General features: G+C 42.9%; 1 protein-coding gene across 4 annotated transcripts in view; it reads right to left on the reverse strand.

Annotated features, from left to right (window-relative positions):
- The window catches only part of HLCS (holocarboxylase synthetase), a 219,496-nt gene that overhangs the window by 154,269 nt on the left and 47,552 nt on the right, over positions 1 to 17,675 (reverse strand). For all 4 annotated transcript variants that reach the window (XM_047098836.1, XM_047098833.1, XM_047098834.1 and 1 more), the window contains one exon: positions 3,035 to 3,306. In XM_047098836.1, coding sequence (XP_046954792.1) covers positions 3,035 to 3,306 — 272 coding nt within the window. The remainder of the gene's footprint in view (positions 1 to 3,034; positions 3,307 to 17,675) is intronic.

Consider the following 17,675-nt stretch of genomic DNA (forward strand, 5'->3'; position numbering starts at 1 on the left):
TATTTGGGACTGTGGCAGAAATTGCTGGCTGTTCCCCACTGCGTACTTTCCCCCTCCCTTCTCGGGAAGAGAACTCCCAATTTTTAGCTGCTATAAGTCGCCGTGGGTGAGGAGGGGCACAGAAAAAGGATTTTAGAAACCTTATAATAAAGAGTATCTAATTTACATTTTACTTCTATTCCAGACTATAAGGAAAGAGCCACAGAGGTAACAGATGTAAAGAGAGAGGCACACACAGAGTTCAAACCCAGGCCACAGTTTTGAAAAGTCTTCTTGCCCTGGACTTATTGATGTGGTCAGTCCACAGGAACAATTCACATACAGTAAATTGTGATACGTAGCTTCCTACATGCTGGTGTGATACTAGAGTTTGACTCTGATGGCCCTAGGCACTAAAAGATGACGTATGAAATTGATGGATATGTGTAACATACGTAGCACCAGTGGCTGGAAGATAAAAGCTTCTAATACATGTTAGTTGCTGTTATTATTATTATTACCATGACCATAGACTGTGCTTCCATGAGGACGGCCCACGTGGGATCAAATAGAGTATTAGCTACAGAAATGGTCTCGGTCTCACTCTCAGAGAGTGATAAGCCATATATTTCACATATCTATCTCATGGTCCCTTTGTGCACAACTGAGTTTCTGGCACCAAGGTGACCACTTCAAAGTCCTTCACCTAAAAAAGGCTACAGTCCATCCACCCCACCCCCAGGAACTTCTCACCAGGCTTGCTGACTCACGAGGCTGCAGTGAGTAACTTTATCTGTTAGTGTTAGGACGGGACCCACACGAGCAGTGGAAGAAGACATCTGTAAGTTACACGGAGCAGCCACTATTTATTTATTCAATATCTGCTCTGTGCCAGGCAGAGGGATTAATCATTAATCATCAAAGCCATTTCATTCTCTGTGCTCTACAGAGACCAGACAAGAAGAGAAACAAAGAAGCTTCCCAAATGCCCTCAGAAAGGCCAAAATATTCTTTTTCCTTGGTAAAAATAAAAACTCTTTATCCTCCAGAAGGTTCTGACTCCACTACTGTTGAGCTCACCTACACATTTTTACAGACCCGAGTTGCTTAAGACAGAATTAAAAAAAAACAAAAACGAAAAACAAAAGTTCAATATCAAAAAGGAACTTACCAAGGTCCAAGGGCACTAAAGCAGGTGCATTTACATGGCATTTTTCTTCTACCCTAAAACACATGCTCACCAGGGTATAAAGAAACCCAACCATCTGATTACACAGGAGACACAGTCCATCCACTCGAAAGAGCTCAGAGCCCTCTTAGTAATGCACTGCCCGCTATATAAGCTCAGAGGCCGTCATCCCATTAATTCAAGATCATCCCAACATAAAATATTCTTCGCTGATTGTCCAACAAAAACAGACAAGACGTGCCAATATTTTTCTATTTAAATTTAATCTCTCCAAATCTTATCTTAAGTACTATGTCTGATTTTTTTATTTGGAAAATATAATAATAACAGGTCACCTTTTCAATATTTTCAATATAGTGTTCTCTTGAGTAACAAAGGATTATCACAGAGTTCACACAAGCAAGTAATGATCGTTCCATATACCAACACAGGCTTTTTCCTGCTCATCTGAGAACAGGGGACTGGGAAGGAGGGGAGGCGGGAGAGGGTGGGAACGCTGAAAAATGAAAGTACCTGACAACACAAGAAAAAACAGCGAACAAGAACTGTTCATGACCATGGCTCATATTCCCCTTCCCACTACACCTGCCTCGCTCTACCAATTCCACTACACTGGTGCTTTCTCTACATACTATCCCCACATAAAACTGCCAGTTCCATGAGAAGGGAGTAGGTGTGAGCAGGACAGTCAAGAAAATACTAAGGTATTGTATCATTTCAACATACCGTATCAACATATTACCGAATTCCAGAAATTATTAAGAAAGCCCCAAATATTTCCCTGCATTGAATTATGCATCTAATCGTGCAGTCCTATGAAAGAAAATGCCTAGAAACTGTAAATCCAGTCATTCTTTTGGAGTCTTAACATTCCTGAAATTTTAGTCCCATGTTGAGGGAAGATGTCTTTCTTATTCACTCCTTCTATAAGCCTACGTTTTAAACTATCTCAATAGAAGAGTACTGATTAATACTAATTTAAGAGTTAAAAAAAAAATCCTTTCATCTGTTTGCCATTTTTTAACCTTTAACCAACGTCCATGAAACACGAGCAAAGGGGAGAAAAAAACAAAGAGAGAGGCAAACCAAGAAACAGACACTTAACTGCAGAGGACATGTGGGTGGTCGGGTGGGGGGTGGGGGAAATAGGTGATGGGGATTAAGGATGCACTTGTCGTGATGAGCACAGGATGAGGTACGAAAGTGTTGAATCACTACATTGCACACCCAAAACCGTATGTTAACTAACTGGAATTTAAATAAAAACTTTTTTTTAAAAAGTCCACGAGACAGAAAAAATAAGAAGGAAAACTCAGGAAGAATAAATCTTGAACATCCGAATGGGACGGCAGAGTGCCGACAAAATGTGCTGGATGGGAACATATCAAAACAGGTTTCCAAAAGTACGAAATCTCCACTGCGTTTCCATCTAGCGCAGCATACGTGTCGTTCAGATTTGCTATCCTAGTGCTCCCGCAAAACATTTTCAACTAAATGTTTAACACTGGCTATACCAATACAAAAAATCAAATGATGGCCTGAGTAATAATGCCACCTGTTAAAGACATTTTTTCATAAAGTTCTTTCGCCAAGGATCATCTGAAAGGCCTGATACTAAAGGAGGTGGGTCACAATGTACAAAATCCCCCTGCTTTAAAATACGAATCTGTGGTCAAGGAAATCATTATTTAATTTTTCTCCCTGTGCTTTACCTCGGACAGGACAAGGGTATTCCCACCTTGCTAATGGGTTGATGAGAACTCTCCTTCGTCATCTTTATCCCTTCTCCCCCAGCACTGGTTAGACAGAACAATCGATATAATGAGACTCCTCTGAGCCGGTGCACGATGTCTGGCCAGAACTCACCCGTCCAGAAGGTTCATCGTGGTGGGCGTCACTTCGGCAAACAGAATTACTTTTCCAAGTCGCTTTGTCTGCAGATTTTGTCGGTAGATCTCTAAGTTAAAATTCTCTGATAAGAAGGACTCCACATCAGTCACCACGGGTAGAGCAGATGGGGTGATTTCTATGTTGGACGTGTAGGATGAAAGAAACTTAAGGGAGAGCTTGCTGGACTTGATTACTCCTTCAGGATCCACATGCTTCCCCAGCCACTGCATAAGAGGATCCCAGATTTCCTGTGTTACAAAGAAAGAGATGAAAAGGTCATAATTTGGCCTTACATTCGGTGGGGGTAGCTTTTCCTTAAAATGCCATTTTGGGGGTGCCTGGGTGGCTCAGTCGGTTAAGTGTCCGACTTCAGCTCAGGTCACGATCTCACGTTCCGTGAGTTCGAGCCCCACATCGGGCTCTGGGCTGATGGCTCAGAGCCTGGAGCCTGCTTCCGGTTCTGTGTCTCCCTCTCTCTCTGCCCCTCCCCGGTTCATGCTCTGTCTCTCTCTGTCTCAAAATAAATAAACGTTAAAAAAAATAGTAATAAAAAAATAATAAAATGCCATTTTGGTAATAGAAGTACTTCCTAAATCACAACCAGTAACAACTAAAGTAACATATTCCAAACATCTGTGCTACCACACGATCGACAATAAGTCCACGAAGTATGTTTACGCTATAAAAATACAGTGGATTCTTGAACAACGTGGGTTATGAACCGCATGGGTCCACTCACATGCAGGCTGTTTTCGATAAACACAATACAGTGCTAGGGCACTTGGCTGGCTCTGTCGGAAGAGCATACGACTCAATCTCAGGGTTGTGAATTAGAGCCCCATGTTGGGTGTAGAGATTATGTAAACAAATAAAACTTTAAAAAAATAATGCCGTACGGTGCTATAAATGTATTTTCCCTTTCTTAGGATTTCCTTAATAATTTTTCCTTTTCTCTAGCTTGCCCTATTGTAAAGATACTGTATATAATACATATAGCACACAAAACACATGCTAATTGGCTGTTTATGTGATCAGTAAGGCTTCAACAGTAGGCTACAGTAGTTAAGTTTTGGGGGAGCCAAAAGGTATATGCTGTGGATTTTTGACCGCACTGGGGGGCAGGTGGCTCCCCTAATCCCCATGTTGTTTAAGGGTAACCTGTAAACTGTTTAAAAGCCAGGACCCAAAGAAATAAACACAGCTCATTATTAAATTTTCTATCCTACATAATATCCTAAATCCTTCGATGTCTTCTCCAGCTCTAGAATTCATTAGTAATCCTCTAGTCTATACATTCTGCAGAAAATTTACAGCTTTCTACTTTTGCCCCTCAAGGAAATTCATTATCCTAGCTGGGGAAATACCATAAAAAGCCAGGTGAGAGCAGTCACAGAAGACCAGGCACGGAGACAACAGCATTTGCTCTCTGCCTCTGGAGAACCTTCAACTCCTCTCCTGGACAAGCTGACCACCACCAGCCACTGACAGGTCACCAGCAGGGGAGACCTGACTTTCACATGGGAAAATAATGGGAAACCCAACACGTGCTTTCTCTTTGCCAAATGTGGATCTTGGGGGTGGGGATGGGGGTGGGGGGGCGGTGAAGTAGAGCCTACCAGAAACCCCGCCTAACCCAGAACAAAGCTCTCCATTCTACCCCTGAAACAAGCAGGGGTCCTAGAGCCTCCCAGGAGGCTGCAACTTCCTCTGGGCCCTGGAGGACCCACAGGCCTCCCTCCATGGTAGGGTACCAGGGAACTATGGGTCGAGGGAGTCATCACCCCAAGAGGTCAACACCAAATGTATTAAAATCAAATTGTCACAGTAAACACAGATCCAGGCTCTTATGCTACCTTCATGCAAATGCTAGGCCTTTCAAAAGAGGAAAAGTACCCCTCTGTTAACACGAGGGTATGTCCCAAAGCTGCACGTGGCCACAGAGAAGTAGCTTCAAAGATAAAATATTATTCAACTCAATTCAAACAGACCACTAAAACTCACTTGAGTTCACAGAAAATACATAGGATAGAGGAACAAGTTCAACAACTTTGGAAGGAAGGAATCAGAAGAATCCAGAAGGTGAGACATTTCACAAAACAGTGATCCGCAAGTCAGTGTCACAGGGGACAAAAAGGCAAGAGAGGCGGTGAGAGAAGAGGGGGAGACCCCGTCTGGAGGAAGAGAGACGTAGAAGATACGACCAAATACAGCAGCTGCCTGCAAGCGGGTCCACAGGTGGGGACCAAAGTGGGACCGGGCATGAGCTATCTGAGCATAACCTTGGATCTGACAGCCCAAAGAAGGGCTAGAGGAGTAAGGATGGGGACAGGGGTTGAGACCAGCCCTTGTGTGAACACTTGACCCCAACCTGCTCACCCTGAAGAAGCCCTAAGCAGGAACCCTGGCTGTATCAGACCACACAAAGTCTGGGCAGCCCAGAACATCTCCCAGATGATGGCTTCATCATAGAACTGTATCTACCTCACTACTGACAAACTTGTCTTGGACCTACAGAATGGAAATTTTCCCTGGGGCAGTGACAGCCTCATGAAGGGTAAGAAATGAGCCTGGTGACCAAGAACTCCAACCCCAGAGAAGAAGTGGATCTGTGTCTCCCCCAGCTTGTGAAGAAGCCAGCTTGGGGTCCAGCACACCACCATCCCACCCCCAGTGTTACGCGAGGGCCCCTTCTGTGTCTGTCCTCCCAACCCTTCTTGGATGAACAAAGCCTGACCAATACTCAGGGGAATGATTTTTCTCCTTCTTGTTTTGGCCAGAGGTGTTGGGACTGTGTGACTTCTGAGTGATTTCCTACAGTGTTGGTTCCTCCCTTCAGGATGGGGGGCGATAATCACCATCCCAGGAATTCTCAGTGGGTTTTATTATTAAAAAAAAAAAAAGAGGGGCGCCTGAGTGGCTCAGTCTGTTAGGTGTCAGGACTCTTGATTTCAGCTCAGGTCATGATCTCCCGGTTCGTGGGATCAAGCCCCGCACTGGGCTCTGCACTGGGTGTGGAGACTGTTTGGGATTCTCTGTCTCTCCCTCTGCCCCCCTCCCACCCATGCGTGTGCTCACACATACGCTCTCTCTCTCAAAAGAAGATAACAAAAAGAAGAAGGTATGATCAAATACAATGAGTGGCTCTTCACCAGAGTCTGGTTTGAACAATCCAGCTGGAAGAGACATTTTGAGACAATGAGGAAATTTGAATATGGACAGAATGTATCAAATAACAAAGATTCACTGTCAGGTTCAGTAGGCATGTTAATGGTACGTCCTTAATGTTAGAAAAGTGCCTGTGTCACAGTGTCTGTAATTTACCCCCAAATTAGATGAAGCAAAAAAGGCAAAATACTAATAACGGTTAAATTTAGATCACGCATATGAGGGGTACTTGTTACACTATCCTCTCTATTCTCCAGGTTTTAAAACTATCATAATTAAAAGTAAAAAAGAAAGCAAACACACACACACACACACACACACACACACACAAATGGTAAAATAAACATTAACTATTATAAAAATAGCACATTCCACTAAAATGTTTTGTCAATCCATTCATCCAACAAATATTATGATCTTACGGGGCGCCTACCACATGGCAGACATTCTCCGAGGTTCTAAGATTCGGCAGTGAACCAAGGGGCCGAAGTTCCCATCCTCATAAGGTTTATTTATATTCTAGAACAGGAACCAGTTAATTTTTCAAATCCATCAGCACAAGACATAGAACATTAGATTGTCCTAAGTGCCAAGGAGAGAAGAGACAGAAGTAGTTCAGAGGTAAGACATCGTAGGGAGGGCAGACAAACACGGGATGGACTTGAGGAAGGAATTACATTACTCATTGTATACAATGTATATATTATATTACTAATTATATACAACCCATACATTATGTTACTAATTGTATCCAACATATACATACTATTAATTGTATATTATTAACGTATACAATCACTCTTCTCTATTTTTCCTTATTTTTTAGTTTATTTTTGAGAAAGACAGAGCATGAGTGGGGAAAGATCAGAGAGAGAGGGAGACCCAGAATCTGAAGCAGGCTCCAGGCTTTGAGCTGTCAGCACAGAGCCCGACGCAGGGCTTGAACCCACGAACTGAGAGATCATGACCTGAGCTGAGACGCTTAACCAACTGAGCCACCCAGGCACCCCGCTGTCCTTTATTTATATAGAGGATTCCAAGGAGAAGCAAAGGCCCCAAGGGAGCATGAGGGGGTAGGGAAGTGCCTACGGGACGCAGAACAAGCCAGGAGGAGGGCAAGGAGCTCAGAGGGCAAAGGGTAGCAGCACCCACACCATGCAGAGGCTTCAGGGCCGCTATGGGGCCCAGGGCCAACGAGGAGCCCTGGGGGCTTTGAAGAAGGGCGCGTGGTAACCCACTCGGCAGAGTCACAGCAGGAGCACTTGCTCAGCAACCTGAGGGACACAAACACATGGAAGCAGACACCAGTCAGGAAGCCTCTGAAGTTCCCGGGAGGGTGACGACAACCCCTAGACAGGTGTGACAGTGGGCATGTGAGAAGGGACTCTGGGATAGCAGCTATAAGATTGGCAGAGAGATCACATTTAGGATGTCAGCAGAAATGGGGAGTCAAAAATGAGCCCAAGCAACCAATTCAGCCAGCTTTATTTGCAAAACAAGGAAATAAAGGCTTATTTCTGCAAGATTTCCGGCCTGGCCACCTGGAAGAACAGAGCTACCACTGGAAATAGCAAGGGCAGGAAAGGACAGGTTTGGAGGGGAAGAGCCAGCTCCGGGCACGGCACGTCTGAGACAGGCACTGGGAAATGCACTGGGACACATGAGTCAGGGAGTTAGGGGAGAGGTCCACACCGAGGACATCAATTTGGGAAACTCCAGACTATGGATGATAATTTGAAGCCAGGAGAGAGGCTAAAAGCAATGAGGAAGTTACTGTGGATGAAAAGAGTGGTTGCACTGGTCCCCTGGGGCTGCCGTTACAAAGTGTCACAAACCGGGGGGGCTTAGACAGCAGAAATTTATTCTCTCAGAATTCTGGAGGCTGGAAGTCCAAAATCAAGTGTCGGCACGGCCACACACCCTCCGAAAGCTCTAGGGGAGAATCTGTTCTAGGCTGCTCTCCCAGCTTCTGGTGTTGCTGGCAATCCTTGGCTCCCCTCCATGTGTCCATCTATCTCTCTTGTCCTCTTCTTATAAGGACACTAGCCATATTGAATTAGGGCCAGCCCTAGTGACCTCATCTTAACTGGATTACGTCTGCAAAGACCTTATTTCCAAATACAGTCACACTCACAGGTTCTGGAGATTAGGACGTCAATGTACCTTTTGGGGGGGACAAAATACAACCCACAACAGGTGTCAGTGCTTAGATATCAGGGAGACGAGAAGGCAAAGGAAAATCAAGTGTCCATGTGTGTGTGTAGGTGGAGGGGGGTGCCCTGTGAGTTCTGGGGCCCAGTTTCACAGGTGGCAAGAAGGCACGAAGATGACGCTAGGGCAGTAAGAAGAGGGCTGAGCCGTAACCACTGGACTCCTCGAGACAGAGCCCACTGGATGCAGGCAACACCTGATGTTAATAAGGGAAGGAGAGAAGCGCATCTGGGTGGCTCAGTCAGTTGAGCATCCGACTTCAGCTCAGGTCATGATCTCATGGTTCGTGGGTCTGAGCCCCGCATCGGGCTCTTGGCTGTCAGCACAGAGCCCACGTCGGACCCTCTGATGCCCCCTCTCTCCACCTCCGCCACACATGCTCTCTCTCTCTCTCTCAAAAATAAATAAACATTAAAAAATAATAATAATAAGGGAAGGAAAGAGACTGCAAACTCCAAGAACAAAACTCTGGCAAGGAGTTTCCTCAAGAGGAAAAGCAGACTGGGGCAGTGGCTGCAGGGAGGAAGGGGGTCCAAACAGGTATGGTTTGGTTAAATGTGAGAAGTAACAGCACGTTTTTTTAATGATGACGAGAATGGTCCTATCCAGAAAGGTAACAGGTGAACAGGTGAGGACTGCATCCTAATGCTGAAGCAGAGAGGTCGGCCTCGGGAGCGGAGCCCTCCCCCACGGGGATGGACAGGGCTCACATCCCCAGTGGAGACACCCAGCCTGCTCCCCCACTGGGTCGCAGCCCTCCCTCACCCCTGCCTGCCACACAGCCACCCAGATCAGCCCTGGGAACTCATCTACACTGCCAGCACTCTGCTCCCAGTCTGCAGGGAGGCAGGTAGGAGTCCTGGGCCGAAAGCTGTTGACATCATCTTTGGATTCCTTCTATTTTTCTCATAAATAACAGGCAAGATCATCAGCTAAGAGGGAAAAGGAAGAAGGAGGCTTGAGAAGGCAGAAGGAGAAAATGAAGGAAGCAGGGAAAATAGAATGAGCAACTGGAAGTGTTCAGGGTCCGCTCCAGGTTAGTGTTTCTCAATTTAGAGTGAACCGTTGGCACAATTTTGTGCTTTTATCCAGCCACACTCAGCTACAGAGCTATGTGGAATAGGTACCGAGGAGGCTGAGGGGCATGTAAAGTTACTGACCTCCTGCAAATGAGGCCCCTATGGAGACATAAAGATGGAAAACAGGATAATCCTGGCCTATGAGCTCACAAGCCAGGGGGAAGGACAGCAAGAGGAGTACAGAACAGCGGAGGACAGTTCCAGAGGGAAAAGCAATGTGCCCAGGAGCAATGCAAAACAGGAAGTGAGTCTGTTCGAACAAGCACCAGAAAAGTTGTGGGAAGAGGGCAAGCTGACGTGAGTTACCAGAAGCGATAGCCCTGACCTTCCACTTCTTCTGCACAAAGAACCAAGATAAATTTTAAACACAGTATTCCCTGTTCACTATTATTTCTTTGATACAAATTCTACTGGAGAAAGAAGACAGAATGAATGAATAAAAAACATCCTAAGGTAACCCCCAGTTATGGACTAAACATTTGCATCCCCCCAGAATTCATGTTGAAATTGAAATCGCCAAGGTGATGACATCAGGTGGTGGCGGCCTTTGGGAGGTGATTAGGTCATGAGGGGGGAGTCCTCCTGAATGGGTTACGGGAGTGGCTCTTATGGTTCAGTCAGTTAAGCATCTGATTTCCGCTCAGATCACGATCTCATGGTTTGTGAGTTCAACCCCTGCATCAGGCTCTGCACTAACAGTGCATAGCCTGCCTGGGATTCTCTCTCTCAACCTCTCTCTGCCCTTCCCCTATTTGCACGCCTGTACATATACTCTCTCTGTCTCTCAAAACTGAATTAATAAACTTAAAAAACTACATAGGTATATACATATGTATATATATATACATATACATATACATACATATACATAAAGCAACCCCAGAGATCGCTCACCCACTCCAACCAACCACGGACACAGCAAAAAGACAGCTCTCTGCACCCCAACAGTAGGTTCTCACCAGAACGAACCATGCTGTCACCTTCATCTCAGTCGTGGAGACTCCAGAAGTGTCAGAAATAAATGTCTGTTGTTTATAAGCCACCTGGTCTACGCACTTCTGTTTTAGCAGCCTGAACTGAGATAGCTCCAAACCTCATTAGTTATGACCAACACCTTAAACTTTGGTCAACACCCTTAAGGTATTGCCTTCCTCACATTCCCCAGGTCAGCAGGATGTCACAAGTGCACCACAAAGGCTAAAGATACGTATGGGTCGGGGCGCCTGGGTGGCGCAGTCGGTTAAGCGTCCGACTTCAGCCAGGTCACGATCTCGCGGTCCGTGAGTTCGAGCCCCGCGTCGGGCTCTGGGCTGATGGCTCGGAGCCTGGAGCCTGTTTCCGATTCTGTGTCTCCCTCTCTCTCTGCCCCTCCCCCGTTCATGCTCTGTCTCTCTCTGTCCCAAAAATAAATAAAAAGCGTTGAAAAAAAAAATTAAAAAAAAAAAAAGACACGTATGGGTGAATAGGTTAAATCACAAAAATAAAGGGAAAATAATCTGGAAAGCAAGTATTTCTTAACTAACTGCAGTTTTCATTAATTCAAGCAGAGGGTTACGTGGTGATCCAGCAGCTGGAGGCAATGTAAATCTCCATTCAAAGTCGACGAAACCAAAAAGAAACGGTTGGCACCAGGTAACACTTAGAATGGAACAAAGCAGGGAATCTCCTCTGGAGTGAATTCTTCAACTGGCCACCCACACATCATTCATCTAAGAAATACATATGGGACACCCACTGTTTCTCAAAAATAGTACCACAGAATAAAGAGAGGAGGAAAGGGGTGCCTGGGTGGCTCGGCTGACTTAGCGTCCAACTTCAGCTCAGGTCAAGATCTCATGACTCACGAGATCAAGCCCCACATTGGGCTCGCTGCTGTCAGCGAAGAGCCCCCTTCGGATCTTCTGTCCCCTTCTCTCTCTGCCCCTCCCCCATTCATGCTCATGCACACATGAGGTCTCCCCCTCTCTCCTCTCTCTCTCAAAAATAAATAAAACATTTAAAAAAACAAACAAACATCCACCTTACACCTGTCAGAATGGCTAACATTAACAACTCAGGCAACAATTCCAGCGAGGATGTGGAGAAAGAGGATCTCTTTTGCATTGTGCAGCCACTCTGGAAAACAGTATGGACGTTCCTCAAAAAACTAAAAATAGAACTACCCTACGACCCAGCAACTGCACTACTAGGTATTTATCCAAGGGACACAGGTCTGCTGTTGCAAAGGGACACATGCACCCCAATGTTTATATGTTTATAGCAGCACTATCAACAATAGCCAAAGTATGGAAAGAGCCCAAAGGTCCATCGATGGATGAACGGATAAAGAAGATGTGGTATATATACACAATGGAGTATTACTCGGCAATCAAAAAGAAACAAATCTTGCCATTTGCAACTACGTGGATGGAACTGGAGGGTATTATGCTAAGCGAAATTAGTCAGAAAAAGACAAAAGTCATATGACTTCACTCATATGAGGACTTTAAGCGACAAAACAGATGAACATAAGGGAAGGGAAACAAAAATAATATGAAAACAGGGAGGGGGACAAAACAGAAGAGACTCATAAATATGGAGAACAAACTGAGGGTTACGGGAGGGTTGTGGGAGGGGGGATGGACTAAATGGGGAAGGGGCACTAAGGAATCTACTCCTGAAATCATTGTTGCACCACATGCTAACTAATTTGGATGTAAATTAAAAAAAAAAAAAAAAGTTATCAAAAAAAAAAAAAGACGTATGGAGCACCATTTCTTTTTAATTTTTGTAATGTTTATTTTTATTTTTGAGAGAGAGACAGAGACAGAGCACAAGTGGGGCAGGGGCAGAGAGGGAGACACAGAATCCAAGGCAGGCTCCAGGCTCTGAGCTGTCAACACAGAGCCCAGTGCAGGGCTTGAACTCACAAACCGCGAGATCATGACCAGGGCTGAAGTTGGACACTTAACCAACTGAGCCACCCAGGCGCCCCAAGCACCCACTATTCCTCAAAAATACTACCACAGGATAAAGAGAGGAGGAAATACAGGTATGCATACACACAACTAAAACCTAGTATGACACGTGCTTAAAAAATTCATTCAAACTATTCAAATATACATAACCTTTGGCAAAGTAGGTCAACGTGGCTCATTAAATTTAACCACTTATTCTTATTTGCCTACAAGTTGGGAGCCAGATTCTCAAGGAATTACATTATCACTGTTATGTCTACTAATTACTAAAGTGATATTCCAAATTATTTGTTTCTGAAACCAATACTTGAGATGCACAAACGTGCAAAATAAAATTGACGCAAGCAAGGAACATGGGTTTTTGTTCTTATGCCTCTTTCACGTAATCTTTCAGGACTTACTCAGAGCCAAATATATTACTCAGAATAAAGATAATCTAAAAGATATAAAATGAGACCTGTAACATCTGAAGAAAGATAACTGTATACTACCTATAAATCTCCTAAATATTCATATTCACGATAGACAAATGCAACTTTATGCCATCAAGTAAAACTGAGTACACACAGTCCATCATCCCTGGACAGGAGAATAAAATTCTGGTTACAAGACATATCAAAATTACTACCTGTTGGATGCAAATCTGCCTGATACATCCTCTCAGATGCACTCAAGTTACCATGATTTAAGAGCTGTGGAAGTAGCTGCTAACACACGTAGGAAAAAAGAATTAATCCATGATTCTTGGCTTAAGTCTACTAATGACCACTAAGGCAGCGTGGAAATGCCACCCCCAAACCTACCTTTTTGAATTCAATGACCAGAGTGTAGCTAAATGTCACTTCTTTAGGGAAGTCTTTTCCGACCCACAGATCCTCCCAATCTAGGCTAGAATTCTTATTCATGAACAGTGACTTTACAGCACTTATCAAGTTGTAATTCCATAATTTGTATAACCATTTATTCAACGTCCCACTGTCTTGCTAGAATGTAAGCTCCATAAAGACAGCATACATACATTTCAGTCTTGCTCCCAACCGTATCCATGGCAGCCAGTACGAGATCTGGCCAACAGTCCATGCTTAATAAGCATTCACCATATAAATGCTAAAGGGGCGCCTGGGTGGTGCGGTCAGTTAAGCGTCCGACTTCAGCCAGGTCACGATCTCGCGGTCCGTGGGTTCGAGCCCCGCGTCGGGCTCTGGGCTGATGGCTCAGAGCCTGGAGCCTGTTTCCGATTCTGTGTCTCCCTCTCTCTCTGCCCCTCCCCCATTCATGCTCTGTCTCTCTCTGTCCCAAAAATAAATAAACGTTGAAAAAATAAATAAATAAATAAATAAATGCATGTTAAAGTCCTTATCAAAACTCCACAAGTTACAGATAGATATAGAAATAGATATAGATATATAGATGTAGATACGTATAGATGTAGACATGTATAAATGTGTGTTTGTATCCCAAGAGGTAAAACCCAAAAAAAGCACTGATAAGAGATGGTCTTGATATGGATACACAAGCCTCAAAACGAAATCTGAAATCTTTGAAAGTCAAGTCAGTCCTATTGAAAACAAAACAAATGCTATCAAATTTCACCACAATGAAATTCATAAAAACCTTCTGATTAATATTATTCTTTTAACATTTGAACCACAAGAATTTAGTACTTACCTTTCCCAAGATTTCAACCCAAATGAATGCAATTCAGGTGAAACCAAAAACTGAATGTTTTATAGTTACATATATGCTTGGCCCTTTGAATTAGCCACAGCAGTGGGGAAACACTAGCCATTCTCAAGGAAGGTGAATATAGCTTTCTTTCTTTTTGGGACATGTTGCATACAACATGAAATCCCCAAGGAACCTATGAAAAAAAAAGTACTAAACTAGTAAGCGCGTTTAGCAAGGTTGCAAAATACAAGGTCAATACACAAAACTTGGGTGTATTTCTATATATTAGCAATTAGTACTGAGAATATGAATTTTTTTTTCAAATACCATTTTCTTTTCTTTTTTTTAAATTTTTTTTTAATGTTTATTTATTGTTTTGAGACAGAGAGAGAGCATGAATGGGGGAGGGGCAGAGAGAGAGGGAGACACAGAATCGGAAGCAGGCTCCAGGCTCTGAGCCATCAGCCCAGAGCCTGATGCAGGGCTCGAACTCACGAACCGTGAGATCGTGACCTGAGCTGAAGTCGGACGCTCAACCAACTGAGCCACCCCGGCGCCCCTTCAAATACCATTTTCAATGGTGTCAATAGATCTGAAACATTTAGGGATAATTTAAAATATGTGTCAGAACTACAAAACACTACTGAATTAAATTTTTAAAGCCCTAAATAATTGAAGAGATATACCATGTTCATAGATCAGAAGACACAATACTGTTAAGATGTCAATTCTTCTCCAAATTGATCTAAGCAATACAATCCCATCAAAATCCCATCCTTTTTTTTTTTCTGCAGAAATTAATAAGCTGATTTTAAAACTTGCACAGAAATGGAAAAGACCTAGAATGGCCAAAACAATTTTGGGAAGAAAAGACTTAGAAGTCTTACATTATGTGATTTCAAGACTTATTCTAAAACTGCAGGATGATATTAGCCTACAGATACAGACAATCGAAACAGAATAGAGGCCAGAAATAAGGCCACACATACATATTCAATAGATTTTTGACAAAAGCACCAAGGTAATTCACCTGAAAAAGGATCATCTTTCAATACATGGTACTGAAAAAATTGAACATCCATATGCAAAACAAAATAACCTTGACCCTTATACCTTCCAGGTACCCAAAACTTGAAATGAACTGCAAACCCAAATATGAAACTTCCAAAATAAAACGAATGAGAAAAACTTCTGACCTTGGGAAAAGTAAAGCCCTTCTCAGATAAATCAAAAGCATGAACCATAAAAGAAGAAAATAATAAATTGGACTTCATTCAAATTAAGAACTGCTGCTCATTAAGAGATAATGTTAAAAAAATGAAAAGGTAAACAACAGACTGAGAGAAACTCTTCTCAGTATATATATCTGATAAAAGATTTGAATCTATAAATAAGCATTCTTAAATCAGAATTATAAGAGAAAAAAATTCAACATACAACATCAACAAAAAGATTTGAACACTGCCCAAAAGAAAATACCCGTTGGTCAATAAGTACATGAAAAACTGCTTCCTATCGTTTGTCACCAGGGAAATGCAAATTAAAACCACAATGAACTACCACTACACACCCACTAGAATGGTTAAATTTTAAATTCTGACAATATCTAGTTTTGGCAAAGAAGTGAAATAACTGGGAACTCTCAGAGATTGCTTATGCAAATATAAAATGGTACCGTGATTCTGGAAAACAATTTGGCAGTTTATTTTCAAATTAAACATACACTTACCGTATGACTCAGCAATTCTACTCCTAAGTGTTTACCCAAGAGAAATAAAAACACGTGTCCACAAAAACACTTGTACATGAATGGTCAATAGCCAAAAATTACAGACAACCCAAATGTCCACTAACAGGTGAATGAATAAGTAAGTTAAGGCTTATCCATACAATGGAACACTACTTGGCAATTAAAAGGATTGAACTAGTCACATATGCAATAACATGGATGAATCTCAAAACCATAATGCTGGGGTTTTTTTTTCAAGTTTTTATTTAAATTCTAGCTGGTTAATACATATAATTTAGTGATTCATCACTTACATATAACACCCAGTGCCCATTACAAGTGCTCTCCTTAATGCCCATCACCCATCTAGCCCATCCTCCACTCATCTCCCTCCAGCAACCCTGTTTGTTCTCTATCATTAAGAGTCTCTTGTGGTTTGTTTCCCTCTCTTTTTTTCCTTCCTTCCCACATGTTCATCTGCATTGTTTCTTAAATTCCACATATGAGTGAAATCATGGGGTATTTGTCTTTCTGTGACTGACTTATTTCACTTAGTATAATACACTCTAGCTCCACCCATGTCGTTGCAAATGGCAAGATTTCATTATTTTTGATGGCTGGGTAATATTCCAGTGTGTGTGTGTGTGTGTGTGTGTGTGTGTGTGTGTGTGTGTGTACATACCCACACCTTCTTTATCCATTCATTAGTTGATGGGGACATTTGGGCTCTTTGTATAGTTTGGCTATTGTTGATAATGCTGCTATAAACAATGGGGTGAATGTGCCCCTTTGACTCTGCGTTCTTGTACCCTTTGGGTAAATACCTAGTAGTGCAATTGCTGGATCATCAGATAGTTCTATTTTTAACTGTTTGAGGAACCTCCATACTGTTTTCCTGGGTGGCTGAACCAATTTACATTCCCACCAACAATGTAAGATGGTTCCCCTTTCTCCGTATCCTCACCAACATCTGCTGTTTCTTGTGTTGCTAATTTTAACCATTCTGACAGGTGTGAGGTGATAGCTCATTGTAGTTTTGATTTATATTTCCCTGATGATGAGTGACACTGAGCATTTTTTCATGCATCTGTTAGCCATCTGTATGTCTTCTTTGGAAAAAATGTCTGTTCATGTCCTTTGCCCATTTCTTAACTAGATTATTTGTTTTTTGGGTGTTGAGTTTGATTAAGTTCTTCAGAGATTTTGGATACTAACCCTTTATCAGATATGTCATTTGAAAATATCTTCTTCCATTTCATAGGCTGCCTTTTAGTTTTGTTGATGGTTTCCTTCTCTATGCAGAAGCTTCTTATCTTGATGAAGTCCCAGTAGATAGTTCATTTTTGCTTTTGTTTCCCTTGCCTCCAGAGATGTGTCTAGTAAGAAGTTGCTACAGCCAAGCTCAAAGAGGTTACTGTGTTCTCCTCTAGGATTTTGATGGTTTCCTGTCTCACAGGTCTTTCAACCATTTTGAGTTTATTTTTGTGTATGGTGTAAGAAAGTGGTCCAGTTTCATACTTCTGCATGTTGCTGTCCAGTTTGCCCAATACCAGTTGTTGAAGAGACTGTCTTTTTTCCATTGGATATTCTTCCTGCTTTGTTAAAGATTAGTTGACCACATAGTTGTGGGTCCATTTCTGGGTTTCCTATTCTGTTCCATTGATCTGTGTGTCTGTTTTTGTGCCAGTACCATACTGCCTTGATGATTACAGCTCTGTAATATAGCTTGAAGTCCAGAATCGTGACGCCTCCAGCTTTGCTTTGCTTTTTCAGGATTGCTTTGGCTATTCGGGGTCTTTTGTGGTTCC

Source organism: Lynx rufus, unplaced genomic scaffold (genome assembly GCF_022079265.1).
Source record: "Lynx rufus isolate CCGP_SWC_20201006 ecotype Redwood Valley unplaced genomic scaffold, mLynRuf1.p SCAF_5, whole genome shotgun sequence".
Taxonomy (NCBI): Eukaryota; Metazoa; Chordata; class Mammalia; order Carnivora; family Felidae; genus Lynx; species Lynx rufus.